Genomic DNA, 16,055 nt, shown 5'->3' on the forward strand with positions numbered 1-16,055 from the left:
GCTTCCAAAATGAATCTTGAGTGCAGACGAAATCTGATTACTGATTAGTCTGTTTCAAGTCTGTATAGATTTACAGTAACCAGATTACTACAGCGCAGGTAAACGCATTCCCAGATTTCCCACATCATTTTTTTTCTTTGAGTAAGCAGCTTAGTTTTTTGGGATTTTTTTTTAATTTGATTAGATTTGTTAGGTTTTTCGCTTTCAAAGTTAATTATATTACCTAAGTAATACAATTAATTAATGTTTGCTTGTTGTTTGTTTGATCAGCAATTTCTCAGATTCAGTCCAGATCCTCGCTCACTTCTTATAGCCAAAGTCCTTTATATTATTACTACTGATGACAAACCAAAGGAATTCACTAGTTTTCTGTTCAGTGAAGGCTCAAGAAGCTTTATTCCATGCAGCTACATGCATGTGAATTCCTACAAAGATGTGTGTATGTACTGTATACCTGCAGTAAACCTTATTGCACTAAGGCTGAGCAATTAATCGTTTAATTTTGTTTTTGGTAATGTAACACACAAATCTATACTACTACTATCCCGATACTGAAGAAGCAGTAGAGCAGTCCCTGGTGTGCATTCTTTGGCGACACTGCAATACTTGAGCTAGATAAACTTGGACTGGATAATAAAACAAAATGACAATTCAGTCTTTAATCAGGTTTGCATGAGTCGAGTTCCTGATATTGAAAACAGTAACTCTAGAGGACAGTTGATGGACTATTTATTTGGTGTGTAATGGTTACCATGGTGAACATTATGTTATACTTGCTACTTTGTCAGAGCAGCAGTTAAATTCATAAGTTGAATTGATAAATATCTTACTGCCATATAGGTAGGTGGGGTTATTCCTCCAATTAGCCCGTTATGTTGCAAACATTATATGGTTTTGCTTAGTAGAATTTATATTATTTGTTGAGAGAATATTGCATTAGGTGCTTGCAATAATAAATGTTAAATATGGTTTATAATTGATCTGTCTCTCAGTAGTACTCCAGTAATAGTTTTATGACTGAACTAGATTGAACTGAACTTTTTTTTTTTTTCTTTTTTGCTGAGATAAATAGAAACACATTTTATCAACATGGACAAATATTTCCTAGTCTTACTGTGAATACATATTAGTCACCATAACTCAATATTTATATACCTCAGATATTTAAGAGTGATAATAATGTTAATGTGAAAACAATGATAATAAAACCGGGGTCACTTGAAATGATAAACCTACAGAGAATTATCCCTTGTAGCTCCTTTGGCTTCAAAGAGATGTGTTTTAGTTGAGTTTTTATGCTCATGTCCGAACAACAGACACAGTGAGCAACTAGCTGGTAACCATAGTGGAGCATTAGCAGTTAAAGAGCCAGAAATTTCCCTCAGGAGCTGGTAGAGACCAAAACATAACCAAATAAGAGTTTATATGTGCATGCAGTGAACAAGTACAGGTAGTAGAGAAACATGACTCCTAATGTTATTCTCTATCTGTTTCATGTGTAAATATGCAACTGTTGCCTAACAAGTTTGATGTATCCGTTTAAAACGTGTTAATGACAGTGTTGCGTTCACAACTTGTTTCTGCTGCTACACATGGCCAAAATAAAGTACTGGTTTAAATATTAAACATTGGAAACCGAGATACAATCTGATATGCACCATTGATGGCATGTTAATAGTTGTACAGACTCACTATGCAAGCTGTCATTAAGGAAAGTAGCAACTTTTCTCACCTGGTAACATGGGGATGGTATCTAAAATCAAAATATGTTTGTCTTTTCAGATTGCTAGATTTGTACTTTAGCTAGATATTTTGTAATTATGTATTCTGTAATAATTTTGGATTATTGGAAAATTAAATTTTTTTGCTTATTCTTGTACCCACAAAGTCGGTATGCCTTGCTGGTGCATTTAAGGTGCATCTGCTAATTAAGTTTTTTATTTGTCAATATGAAACAAATATGAAAAAATAACCCCCCCGTGCCAAAACTGTGGCACATTGTCAATATTGAGTTCTCTGTCGCAAACAGTGGCATTAGATTTGTCAGTGTTTCCCCACTCCCAACAGTTTGGATGTAAATTTGTCTGAAACAGATTGAACTGGATCCTCAAGCCTTCAGTCAGATTGTCAGCTCTGTATGTGTGGCAAAAGACTGAGAGAGGCGTGTGTGGATGTCAGATTCTCGCCATCCTCCTCAGCTGATGTAAGATGGCTGTGGGCCGGCCCCATGGCAAAGCAGATGGCCAATTAGAGAGCAGCAGGAAGTGCCAGTAATTACCCTCCAGCCCTCTCTTTCCTGCTTCTTCTACCACACACTCTTGCACCAACAAATAAGGAGATTGAATGAATTAGTGAGTGCTGCAGTGACACTGCACCAGGGTAGACAGCCATACACAAACATGCACACAGGGGAGCTGTGATCCTCTTCAAGCAAATGGACGTTCCATGTAATCCTCCCTCCATCCTTCTGTCTCTTCATCCTGCGTCACTGGTATAATTAGAAGGAGGTTCAGGTCTCTCCCTTATTCGCTTGCTTTCTCTCAGATAAGGGAAATCTATACCTGCAGGGATGTGACAGAGAGGGTAGTGGAAGGTAGATGTAAAGCGCTGTAGTTGTATTAGGCTCACAGGAGACAGATCTTCACATGAACACAGCTTCAAAATCATGTCAGCAACAAGTTGGGGAAAGAATCAAGCAAAGAAAGAGAGGACATGATGGCAATCAGGCTTATTATAACAACATGCTCTTAGTATTCTTGTACATACTGCATTGCATTTACAGAAAAATGCAAGTGGATGATGTGAGTGATTGCTCAGCAACAGCAGATGAAATTCATATGCTGTTGCTGCACCAGGGAAATGAGCACAAATCTTACCTCTGTTTGGTGCAATTGCCATGGAGCTCTAGGGTTGAGTTTGGTTTCACCACAGTGATAAAGCAAACACAAATACACACCTCCACATATTAAGTTATACTGGATCCTCTCTGCAGTTACTATCTCTGTGACCTCTGACTTCATGGTTGTGGCTACACCCTCCTGAAGGTGTCATATGGTTTACAGACTGTCAACTCATAAAAGCATGCAAATGTACACACATACTACTGCTGCCGGATTTAGTAAAATCCTCAAACAAGGATGTTGGTTTGGCCTTAAGGCATGTGGGTTCTTGATAGCATCTACTCCCAACCAGAAGTGCAAACACTGCTATGTTTTTTTCTTTTTTATAATTGACTTGGACTTAACCCCTGTACACACAGGCATACACAAATACATATATACTGTACATGGATACACATGCAAACTCATTCACCATTGCTAGTCAAAGCCTGATTAACTATTTACACACAGAGTTAAAAACCTTAAATACAACCATACATGAGATTAGTGGAGCTCTGCCTGTGACTGTTACCTTTGACAAGCAAATGCAACCTTTCACCTGGAACGACTGGATGACTAAAAGGTTTGTTCCATGGCCTAAAGTATTTGCGTTCATGTATACAAAAAAAATCCTCATTCACGTATGTAAATACATAATTTTGCTGTGTTTGAGACTTCTCCACACACCACAGACGTAACCACACAATGTAGTGATATTAAGTATGGTACAGCTAGCAATATGTCTTACTGTATGAGCAAGTTTTTAAAGCTCAGCAATAGCCTGAATCACATTGAGTCTGATTTGTATTGAGCCATAGTCACAGTATTTGGGACTAAGAACATCATGAAGACCATACCATACTTATAGCTCTGCAAAAATATATGGTGTGCGTCACTGACTAGAATGCATTCATGTGTCTAAACACACTTAAGTAAATGAGTTACAATTTGTAAGTAAGTTGATTTCTTAACTGTCATGTAAATGAGAAACTTGGTTACTATAATCAAGATATTGAAGGGGATTAGAGAGGCTGCAGATTAGGAAAGTGGCACAGTGAAGTGGTTGGATTCACAAGATCATTACATTACAGCAATGCCTCCTTATGTTTAAACCAAAGTTCAACTGAAGCTGAAAGTAACAGAGTGCCCTGTAGATGTCTAATTAAGTTGCTTTCCACCACATACATCTTAACAATTCACACCATTCACACTGAATAGGAGCATTGTGTCTGTCTGCCTGTTTTTCTCTCACTGCAATGTCAGTCTGCTCCACTACACACGCAGCAAAAAAAAAAAAGGCAGGAAACAGCATCTACTGTCACTACAGTTAAAAATCTGCGCATAATGATTCCGAAATAAGTTATGGAGGAGGAGAAATCACATTATTCAACTGCATTAAAAAGGTTTTTAATTGCACCTAAACATCTATTTATTCAGTTAAACACTCGACTGTACTGACATGTTTATTAACCCAAGTAAAAAAACAAACATTACTGTCTGAGGTTTTCTAAACTGGTGCGTATCTGATGTCTTGTGGCTTTGTGGTGAAGACCACCTAGACCTGTTTGCATGGCCAATTTTTATATTATATAATATAATATATATTATATATATATATTATAAGATATATATAGATATATATATATATATATTATTATTATTATATATTATTATAATAATATATATATATATATATAAATTGGCCATATTGCCCTTATCTTCTAGTGGGTGCTGGGATATATATCTTATATTTTATCTAAATTAAATGACAACACTAACAACTGAGAAGGTAAAGAATATTGTAGTGATACATATATTGATACACATATATTTTAGAACAGCAGCAAGCAACTGAACATGTAGTGTTGGTTGCTATTTTCTTGTGAAGTACCAGGTCACCAGAAAGTATAAAAACTGTGACACTTCACTTTGACCATGTTCTGTGGTTGTAACCTGTCTAAACTCTGACTTTTCTGTCCTCAGACCATCAGAAGCTTGAGAGAGAGGCTCGTATCTGCCGCCTCCTGAAACACCCCAACATTGGTGAGTTATGTGCACTTCAGCAGTTGTGTGATGTGTTGTGTATATTTTTAATGCATCTAAACTGGTGCTGGAATCAAATTTTAAGCTAAGGTTATCCTAATATTGGGAGAATTTCTCAAATGTTAATCAGCATAAATATGTTGACCATGAATGTTCATTCTTGACCTTTTGTTTAAAAACAACCTTTACTTAAAATGAATAAAGCTAGTGAGTGGACCTTGAGTAAAGATGTGCAGTTATATTTGGATTTTGATGTGGTTTTCAGAATATTGTAATGCACATATAAGCAACGTAATCTGTTTACAGAAATCAGGATAAGCTTTTATCCTGACACTGAGCAATCTACATTGCTCTAGCTGACTGATTTATTCATGGTTCTTGAGAATATCTGTGTAGGTGTTTCTGCAACTTGAGTTACAGTGCTGAAATCAGCACAGTGATTTCATGTTGTACATTCTTATGTGAATTTTACATTAATCTTTCAGATTTCAAACAAAAAGTCAAAACTCGCAGGGAAGTCATGACGTTGTTCAAAAACTTGAATAACATAATCATGTAAACTTGTGTATAAATAATCTTAAACCTGTATCACGAAGCAAGTTCAACTTGCATGAGTGTATCATAAAGCTAGTTATTAACTGGATCATTTAGGTTTTTCAACCTGGCCACAAGTGTGTTTTATTTTTAAAGAGGCTAGTTATTAATTGAAGCCAATCACTTATAAGAACCACAAATGGAGCATTTAATGACTGTATTTAATATGACTGTACTCTGACCTAAGTGTTGCATTTGTAACAAAAGGAGCTGCTTACTCGATATGATTTAGAGGCATCACAGGCAATCTTTGTTTCCAATTATCATTGGTTAATCTAAAGAGATTAATACATTATTCTGAGCTACAATGACGGCGTGAGTGTAAAAGTTAGGAACACTCCCAAGAATCCTGTTGGTAATGAAAGAAACATAATTAATAATTAACAAGGTTTCACATTATTAATATATCAGTATATTCATCTTTCATTATGACCTTAGTGTGATAAACTATCTCTGTTTATTAAAAGCCTTATTTTCAAACCAGACTTGATACAGACTTGCAAAAAGTTTTCTTCATTGTCCAAATAATGTTGTTGAGCAAAGTAATTCTACTAATCATTTTTCCCATGTAAAGTTCGTTTTGCAATCCATAGTAAATGTACTAAAATAGTATTTGAATTTAGAGGCCGAAGAAATTATGTTGCGTTTGTTGATTAGCCGAAGAACGTTGTTGTAGTTGGTATTTTAACATTGCTACTTTGAATTAGTGTCAAGATGCTAACATTTTAACTGCAAGCTTTATTTCTAATTTTTATTCTTGGTTTAATCAATAATGACCAAAAGATATGCAGACGACATCAGTTGTATTGCTTAGACACATAGAACAAGTGATTCCTCTAAGAGGGAGGGCTCTGTTCTGCCTGTCACACACGTCATGTATGTCACGTTTGTGAAAAACGTCCCTTGCTTTCTTGAACTTCTGACTTTGTGTCTTTGCCCATTTGTATATTCTCATTGAGATAATGATGGTAAAATAAAAGGCATTGTACAGCTGTAATGGAAATGTCTAGAGGAGATGGGTATTAAAGGGCACAAAGGGGGAAAATGACAAAATCAATGACACCTTTCCCACTATACTACTTATTTCTCTTTTCATCATGTCCTAGTTTTTTGTTGCCCCTCAGGCACTCGATCGCCCCTCGCCTACTTTTCCTGTTCCCTTCCCCTCTCCATATAGATTTTTTTTTTTTTCCTCTCCCTTGTCCTCTCTTCTCTTTTTGACACATTCTGGCATCGTCTGCATTCAAACTTTGGACAAAAGAGGGCACAAAAAAGAGACAGATGGAGAGACGAAAGCAGGAGGAGTAGGAGACAGATGGAGGGAGAGCGAGAAGATGGGAGGAGGAGGAAAGAGCAATGGCTCGTTTCTTGCTCCAGGGCCATCCTACTTCATCTTATTATACAACTGATTCATTTTACATAACGAAAACTGTGGATCCCCTGACACTAAATCTAAGCTGTATCTCTGGGCCATCCTCTGACACCTTGCTCTTGCTGCCTGCATCTTGCTTTGTCATTAGGCTGGTGTTTAGATATGTTGACAGTAGGGCTCAGGGTGTTATCATATAACTGCAGTTTCATGGTGATATTAGCTCATTACCGTAGTAAACACTTATTTTATTCTATTGCCAATCAGGAAACGGTACAGTTTTTTCAAATCTAACATTTCATAGCCTGATTCTAGACTTCTCCACCCACATCTGTGCTTTATTTATTTATTTTTATTATTTTTTTGAGATTCACAGTCCTTCCTCTTCAACAACTGTTTTCCTGGTAGCCTAGCAGAGCTTGAATGGATATTAAACATGGTTAGACTGGACTAGACTAGACTTTGTTGTTTGCTCTGCCTCCAAAACTAATCTACATTGATGCTTTGGTGCATTATAGTCTCAAATCACTGTTGCTACAGTGTCGATGTCTCAACAGTACAAAAATTTGGCGTATGAGGGGCATTACTATATAAAGATAATATTTAAAAACTGGCGGTAATTTGGCTCCAAACTAAATGCTTTCCCGACACCATCACTCAGCTTCAATAATCAAACTATGTGGGGTTTAATTAAATTGTGGTTTCTCTCCTAGCCACTGGATGTGATTTCATATCTGCACGCTTAGAGAAAAATCTATACACCACAACATTAGTTCTGCTTTTGTCTCTTAAAATATTTTTAATTTTGCATTTGTATTTTTTATTCTCTTAGTGTATCTGCCAAACACTGCTGTCAAACAACTTATTCTTTTACCTAACTCCTGTATGTTTGTTGATATCTTTGTCTAACAGCTTATCCTTTATCTTGCAGTGAGACTCCATGACAGCATTTCAGAGGAAGGTTTTCATTACCTAGTCTTTGACCTGTAAGTAAATCTTGCACACGCACACACATCTTTGTGACTGTGATTTCTTTGTGTATGCTAACAACTTCTCTTGTATCTCTGTCCCTGTCTACTTCTTTCTTCCTCCCTACCCAGGGTAACAGGAGGAGAGCTTTTTGAAGATATTGTAGCCAGGGAGTACTATAGTGAGGCTGATGCCAGGTAAGCACCTCCTATGGAACTGCTCTTCAAGTATACAGTACATGCAAACACACCCTGCTGCAAATTTACAGCATAATCCCATCAAATGTATGAATACCGCCTCTCATTTTCTAAGCTTGAACAGACAGGCGCATGGTGGTGGATATAATTGGTTTGCTTGTATTCATGTCAGCAAATGCATCCCCCTGTCAACAAGTGCATCAATATAGCTGTCTCTTCTCTCTGTGGCTACGTGCACAACCCTCCATCCTCCTTTTACATTGAAGTTGTACTGAAACAATTTGTCCATCAACAGTAATCTGTTAATTCTGTAAGTTATTTATTAGGCAAAATGCTATATGCAGAATTTTAGTTTGTTTGTTGAATTGTTGCAAATGCATTCATCAATTTGGGCTGTGAAATTGACAAAATGCAATTAAGACATTAAGACATCACCTTGGCTTCTGGGAAACTGTATGAAGCTTTTCTCTCAATTTTCTGCTGTTTTGCTGACATTTAAGCTTTCTCTCTTTCCTTTATACACCCTCGTTCTCAGGCTCTCCTCTTTCTCTCCTCTGGCTGCTGTACAATTGGATTAGGGGTCTTTGTACACTTTGTACATAATACATATAGGGGGCTCTGGAAACAACCCCTACTTGGATTAATCCCTGGCCTCACTTTCTCAAGCTGGGACCAACCCTTGACCTATTAACCTTTTTAGAGATGTGACATGAACATGAACCTCAAATAGGTGCTGCATGACACCACGAAGGACTGCAGTAAGGTAGTCACGCACTGGCTTGTAGAAGATTTTTTTCAAGACCCAATATGAGCCAACACACTTGCAGGCTAGTGTGAAAACATGCTTACTAGCCAGAATTGAGATATAATGGCAGTGGTATTGGTAGCAGCTGAATTGACGCCCCCATTATTAAAATGGCTACTGGGATAGAGTTTTATTGACTATGTGGTGTAATGCCTCCCACATGAATTTCTCAGCATTGATTGTTTAAACTATACCTGGGTAATGTCTTTGAAAATTAATATTGGTATTGCGATACCCTTAGATTTATAATCTGCTGTCATTCATTATCAATTTGGCCAGTAACTGGTCTATGAAATGTCTAAAAGATTGATCCTACATCAACATTTAAAAACTTTGTTTTTTCACTCGCAGACTCTACAAATGCATGTGATCACTCCAATCTTTAAAATGTATGACTGCTCTAGTTTCATGTTGTGATTATTACAGTGCTCCAGGGTGATGTCAGGGTGTTTCTTCTTCCTAATGACAAAGCTAAAAATGTTGCAACAAAATGCATTGGTTTTGTAACCAGAACCACATAACAGACAAATCAAACAATGGAGTATATGTGATGTCTTTTATAATGATGGACAGTGACTGACACGTTTTGGTCTCCGTTTGTCCCTCTTTTTCAACAGCCATTGCATTAGTCAGATCTTGGAGAGTGTCAATCATATCCACCAGCATGATATTGTGCACAGAGACCTCAAGGTGAGTGGCTGCTCGTTGCTGTGACAACCACACACTCACACACACCTCTGCTCGTGGCCATGGCAACACACAGATGGCTCTCGGTCGCTCCAGCTCTGTCTCTCTCTTTTTCTTTCTCCCTGCATTTCTGCTTCTATCTCCTTATTTTTCCTCCTGCGGCTCTCTCCCATCTACTGATTTTACCCTCTATTTCTGTACATAAGATCTGTCAGCTCGTTTTGTCCTTGACCACAACTCTGCAAGTTTGCGTATGTGTACATGCATGCATGTGTGCTTAAGCACAAAGATGGTGAGTCATGGTCACGTGGAGGAGATTGTCTCACCTATGGCAAGGAAAAGACAGGGACTCAAACAACACGTACCCTCCGTAAACACGTTTATGCTTTTCATGTCGTGATCGGAGTCTATTATCAGAGAGGAGGTAATAGCATAGATGAACATCAGGAGTTGCCAGGACAACCCATGTGACATCCCACCACCCATTGAGTAGCGGGGGCTCAAATCCAAAGATGAGGGGAAGAGAGATGTTTTCTACTTAACCCAGTTTGAGGTGATGATAATAATCTAGTAGGAAGGACAATGTTAATTTATATTAAATTGTACCTTTTTGCGCCACATGTTCAAAAAAAAAAAAAAATCAATCTCAAGGGATGTCTCAGATGTGTGTGGGTGGCTTTTGTGTGTGTGTGTGTGTGTGTGTGTGTGTGTGTGTGTGTGTGTGTGTGTGTGTGTGTGTGTGTGTGTGTGTGTGTGTGTGTGTGTGTGTGTGTGTGTGTGTGTGTGTGTGTGTCTACTCTATGTCAGAGAATAACGCTATTACCTCGGGCGCTGCCTGTCTGATTTGTTGCCCTTTTATCCTGAGTGGGCTTTTACTGCAGCTCTTTATGTCCTACTGCCCAAACAACGGCTATTTAGAACGCTGCCACACACGCTGCCCCTCACTAAGTACACTTTCCATTTAGCATGCAGTCTGCAGCACTGCCTAAATGACTCCTTAGTGGTTTCTATGGCTACAAACCCATGGCCATATAAGGCATTGTGGAGATTCTCAACTACCCATCCTCTCCCTGCCGCCTCCGTCTCTCCATAGCTTTCTCACACCTTTACCCCACCCCCACACAAGCTGTGTCGAATACATCAAATATAAATATTTCTAAGAAGGAGGTTTGCTCAAGAGTGCCTGTCACTATCTGTCTCTCACTGTCTTGATCTCTTGTCCTACATTCTGCTTCACCGTGTGTGTGTGTGTGTGTGTGTGTGTGTGCGTGCGTGTGTGTGTGCGCGTGTGCATGTGCGCGCGCGCGCCTCTCTCTTTCTCAGCCTGAGAACCTGTTGTTGGCCAGTAAGATGAAGGGTGCTGCAGTGAAGCTGGCAGACTTTGGCCTCGCTATTGAAGTGCAGGGAGACCAGCAGGCTTGGTTTGGTAAGGAAACACAAACAATGACAGACACAAACCAAATGTGTTGAAACATTACTTGATCTGTTATTCTATCTGATTGTTAGCACTGGATCATTTGTGCACTTAAGTATATAAATTGCTGTTTAACAGGCCCTCTTTCATACAGTGCGTCTGTATAGATACACATCCAGACGGCCATTTAGAAGTCAAAGAATACTTATGGGAGCATTGCTTAAGAGGCTCACAGACACTTTCCAGTTCATGCTTAGGTCATTGTGTCTTGGCTTACAGCCAAGCAGCCAGCATTTGGCTGACTCCAGCGAGGACGAGATGATTAATGGGCATTTGCTTGTGACTCTACACTGTAATAATCTGGTCTTGCGTTACAGTGCAGCATGTGGCTAGCATCTGAACCATTCACACAACCACACAAAAATAGCCTTCTTGAGTTTTTTGTAAGACATAGGTAATTGTGTCCTCTTGGTTTTTCTTGCGGGTAGGGTTTGCGGGCACCCCTGGCTATCTCTCTCCTGAAGTCCTGAGGAAGGACCCCTATGGCAAGCCTGTGGACATATGGGCTTGTGGTGAGTCTTTAGCCTCATCCTTAGACAATTAACCTGTTTCAGTCATCACACTGGTAGCAAATCGACACCATTTTCTGGCTATGTTTACATATATTAGGTTAAATAGAAGATTAAATCATTTCATAAAGGTAAAGCTAAATCCATCCAAACTACGGCAGAAAAGACCTGTTATAACCAGGCACTTCTACTATAAATGGATGCAACCAAAATTCTTTATTTTTCTGTTGTTCTTACGTTTATTAAATTCTTCTATAAAAGTTACCTGCTGCTGTATCCATTTCAAATTGAAGCATAATAGGTTTAATTGTAATGAAGTGTGCTATAATATAACATTTCATTTCCCAATTTGAATTTTAAAAATGATCATTTTCAATCTCCCCACCAACCCCCCAACCCCACCCTGTTGTCTGTCAGGTGTTATTCTCTATATCTTGTTAGTGGGATATCCTCCATTCTGGGATGAAGATCAGCACAAACTCTATCAGCAGATCAAAGCTGGGGCATACGATGTAAGTGTGTGTGTGTGTGTGTGTGTGTGTGTGTGTGTGTGTGTGTGTGTGTGTGTCTGGTGTATATTTGTAAAGGGTGCAGTGCAGGGGTTTGCTTGGTTTGCTAAGCAGTTTTGGAATGTTTATTTGTGTTCAATTGAGAGCTGTTCCAAAGTTATTGATCCTATCAGGGCCTCCCTGACGCATTGCAGAGGTGTGTGTGTGTGTGTGAGTGTGTGAGAAGGGGTATCCTCCTTTCTCACTCTCTGAATAATAAAGGCATATTGCATTTCTCAGAGAAAAAGGGAAAGTCTTAAGCAACCTGTTTGTGGGAAATGTTCTGCTTATAAAGCAGATTTAAAGACTTGGAACAGAAGCATTTGTTCTGTTTAAAAAGTAAATTTGCAGTTTCTTCTTATATAAGCTTAATTTTAACTTAACTTCAACTCAATTTAACTCTATACCTGGTCGCCAGATGGTGTGGATTAGTCAGAAACCTGCAGATGAAGGCTCCCAACCAGACATGCATTGACAAAAACATGCATTGTTCCCAACTTACTTGTTATAACATTTCAATTTTTTTCTTAGTTTCCATCCCCAGAGTGGGACACAGTGACTCCAGAGGCAAAGAATCTGATCAACCAGATGTTGACAATCAATCCAGCTAAGAGGATCACTGCCGAACAGGCCCTCAAACACCCATGGGTCTGCGTAAGTATTCACTCACTCACCTAATTGACCTCAGAGACATACAGGAATTAAACCAGAAGATGGTGATAGCATTAGTCACACATTCACACAACACTACCTAAAAATTACCATATCAACACTTCAAATACCCTTTGTAACATGTTTAATTCTTGTTTTTGTTTTTTTTCCCTACAGCACCGCTCTACAGTGGCATCCATGATGCACAGACAGGAAACTGTTGAGTGTCTCCGCAAGTTCAATGCTCGCCGAAAACTCAAGGTACTTCTGCTAGATTTTTTATTATCACCCATCCTCTTTTCTTGTAAATTATTTTAACAATTTTAATACTAGTTGTAGTAATCAATAAAAATAGCTGGGTATCGAATTACAATCATTTATATCTGCTGCAGCATTAAGTATTCATAAGAAAATTTGTTCCAATTGTATTTTATTTAGTTTATATAGTTCTTGGATTGCTTCTTGTGTTGACATAACTTTTAATCTTTGAGGACCTACATTATTTTATTCAGTGGGGGAGGAATGGCTTGTAGAAAATTTATTTGCTTCACTTATTATATCAACAAAAATATTGTTTTGTGTCAGAAGAGAAACTTTGGTAACAGCTTCAGTACCCAGCTCTAGTTTCTCTATTTGTATTCACTGCAGTACATGCAAACTAATTGATCAAGTAGCAGCTGTTCTCTTTTGTCACATCATTGAAATTCATTTGCATAGAAGACTAAGTTATGGGACTTGGAGATGTGAAGACACAATTAAGGGCGCATCTACGCCTTAATACCCATAGGGTTTTTTTTTTTTTATATATATAATTACATACTGTTTGACAGAGAATAAACACTTAGCCTTGACTGGATTCAACAGTAGAAAACAATTGCACTATAGTAAAGGAGCATTGCTGATGAAAAAGTTGAAAGACGAGAATGTTACAGTCCCATTAGAAATGAATATAGAACAGTCCATCTATAAGGGAAAACTAAAATTCCTGTTAAATAAAACAAAAGTCCCTGCACTCATTATACCTCCCTCACTTCTCTCTCCTCCTTCCTCTCCTCCTCCAGGGAGCCATTCTCACCACTATGCTGGTGTCCAGAAACTTCTCAGGTGGGTGTGCCCTTCGCCCTCAGCCTCCCACGCAGCACATGCAGAGGGAGAGGAGGAAGGAAAGTGGATAGAGTACTCTGCACCACTTTTAACCCCCTCACCACACATACACAGTCACCCACTCATCCTCAAAATAACCATATGTTTTTGTGTGTGCACAGGAGTTTGCTTGCTTACAACATTAAAACTGATTTGAAACATGAAGTTCCTTCGAGTCATGGTAGAAATAATGTATTGATAATAATGGTCTATTATGAGTGTACTGCACATGTATCTGAGGCTACAATGTGATTTTTCATGTCATGTACCAGATTATATGTGGTTGCAAGTTTTGTCTTTGTCTATGCTAATGTATCTCTCCCTGTGTGTTTGTGTGTGTGCGTATTTGTGTGTCCCTCTTTTCTGCTGACCATGGAGTGTTTGAATGTTTGAGAGAGGAAAGCCTAGACTTTTATCAGTTTTTTTTGTTGGGAGGGGCATGTGTGGTTTTGCAAAAACAGGTGACTGCTAAGATTCTGTTTTTTTTTTTTTTTTTTTTTTGTTTTGTTTTTTTTTTCCCCTCAGTCTGCTGAGAGTGACTTGTTTTCGTTGAAGCCTTGTTCTCAGCCTCTAAGTAATTGATCAGTCGATGACTAATGATTTCAACCCTGGGCCTGGGAAACAACAGGGGTGCACATCTTTGCAGTAGCCCATTTCTATCAAACTGTGTGATGTATTTGGGCTGTAGCCAGCACACCCTGTAGCTTTCTAGGCCCATGATTGAACACCGTGCGATAGACCTGCTTAACTTGCATAGCCCCTCCCAACTGTAGCATTTCTGTCCAATAGTGGGCCGGCAGCATACCAACTCTGCTGCTGCCGCCTCCTCCACGGCCTCACTGGCTCAGGAAGGTACGTCCCAGAGACACGCCCATCCACTCCTCTCTACACACATAGTACAGAGTGGGCCCTCATTACCCCCCCCCCCCCCCCCCCCCCCACACTCTTGCATGCAGCCTCTGCCAGCATTCTCATCAACATTCACACACATGCATGTGTACTCACACAAATTATGTTCATTTAGATTATGAAGGATGTATGTTGTCTTTGCTATAATGCAACGACATTAGATTTTATGCACATACTCATGTACATCAGCATTTCTTAATGGTAATCGATTAAGTTCAACCTGCACTCCAAAGTACTTTTTACATTTACACCTCACCACCACTCAGTCTCGACCTTGTAAGCACCATTTCATCTCCCAAATTAGTTATGTCGTCACTTCTAGCAAGCTCCATCCTGACTTCCAGCTGAACCCATACACCTCTGTGCTTTCCCCCCAGCTGGGGCTGTGAGGATGGGCACAGGGTGGACTGGGGCAGGGGATGAGGAGGGGCATGTATCCTGGGGGCGGGAACTGACACTGCAGGGGGCCGGCAAGAGCTGGGTTGGCGTGCTGCCATCGTCAGACCTGGGTCTGGTGGGACAGGAGGGAGAAAGTCTGAAGTTGAGGAGCTGGAGGAGAGGTCTAGACTGAGACAGAGGATGGGAGAACTGCCTTCAGTGCTGCCACAGGTGCTGCCACTGGTGCTGCTACTGGAGCTGTTAAAACTATCACCACTGCACAGCCTTCCTGATGAATCCTGTGAGGTTAAAGGCATCCTATGTCTCATCTTCCCGTCCTATGGTCTGTTTTAGTACTTTCAGAAAAGTGTCTGTGCCTTCAGAAAGCAATATCACAAACTAACATGGCAGCAAAGGTGACTTATTCAATCACTCTCATTCCACGAATAGAGGAATAGAGTCATTTGTTTTGAAAGTACTAAAATAGGCTAAGCTCTCATCTTGCTGGGTGGGGAAGGGGTGGTTAAGGTCGGCGATTCCGATGGTGGCTCCGTGGATTGAGTACATTAGAAACAGTGTAGAGCAGACTAGGTTCTCCGTCACCTTTTCAGATGAGAGAATCTACTGCTCTACAGTGTGTACAGTAGGTTTCTCCATAACTAACTAGGATCTGTGTGCAGGCAAAACAAAGGTAAAATCTCTAAGGGCACATTTTCTAACTGTTTAAACCTTTGGCCAGACAGGTTTTACTCATAGAATGTGTGATTGGTGCGCTGAAACTCGAGGTGTTTGTGGTGGTTTGATTTGTCAGCTAGAGCTCTCTGAATGCGGGGTTCCTCACTGAGACTGGACCAAGTTGCCTGCTTGTAAGTTCTTGTGGATATCATGTGACATCATCAC

At 39.5% G+C, this 16,055-nt stretch overlaps 1 protein-coding gene across 16 annotated transcripts in view; it reads left to right on the forward strand.

Annotated features, from left to right (window-relative positions):
• The window catches only part of LOC113156738 (calcium/calmodulin-dependent protein kinase type II subunit gamma), a 33,432-nt gene that overhangs the window by 5,068 nt on the left and 12,309 nt on the right, over nucleotides 1-16,055 (forward strand). For 11 of the 16 annotated variants that reach the window (XM_026352021.1, XM_026352026.1, XM_026352023.1 and 8 more), the window contains exons 3-13: nucleotides 4,863-4,922; nucleotides 7,817-7,871; nucleotides 7,986-8,051; nucleotides 9,474-9,546; nucleotides 10,867-10,969; nucleotides 11,446-11,529; nucleotides 11,944-12,038; nucleotides 12,606-12,728; nucleotides 12,903-12,986; nucleotides 13,787-13,829; nucleotides 14,658-14,720. In XM_026352021.1, the coding sequence (XP_026207806.1) occupies nucleotides 4,863-4,922; nucleotides 7,817-7,871; nucleotides 7,986-8,051; nucleotides 9,474-9,546; nucleotides 10,867-10,969; nucleotides 11,446-11,529; nucleotides 11,944-12,038; nucleotides 12,606-12,728; nucleotides 12,903-12,986; nucleotides 13,787-13,829; nucleotides 14,658-14,720 (849 nt within the window). The remainder of the gene's footprint in view (nucleotides 1-4,862; nucleotides 4,923-7,816; nucleotides 7,872-7,985; nucleotides 8,052-9,473; nucleotides 9,547-10,866; nucleotides 10,970-11,445; nucleotides 11,530-11,943; nucleotides 12,039-12,605; nucleotides 12,729-12,902; nucleotides 12,987-13,786; nucleotides 13,830-14,657; nucleotides 14,721-16,055) is intronic. The other 5 variants (XM_026352025.1, XM_026352028.1, XM_026352016.1 and 2 more) reach the window with 1 other exon arrangement.

This window comes from Anabas testudineus, chromosome 19 (genome assembly GCF_900324465.2).
Source record: "Anabas testudineus chromosome 19, fAnaTes1.2, whole genome shotgun sequence".
In the NCBI taxonomy this organism is placed as follows: domain Eukaryota; kingdom Metazoa; phylum Chordata; class Actinopteri; order Anabantiformes; family Anabantidae; genus Anabas; species Anabas testudineus.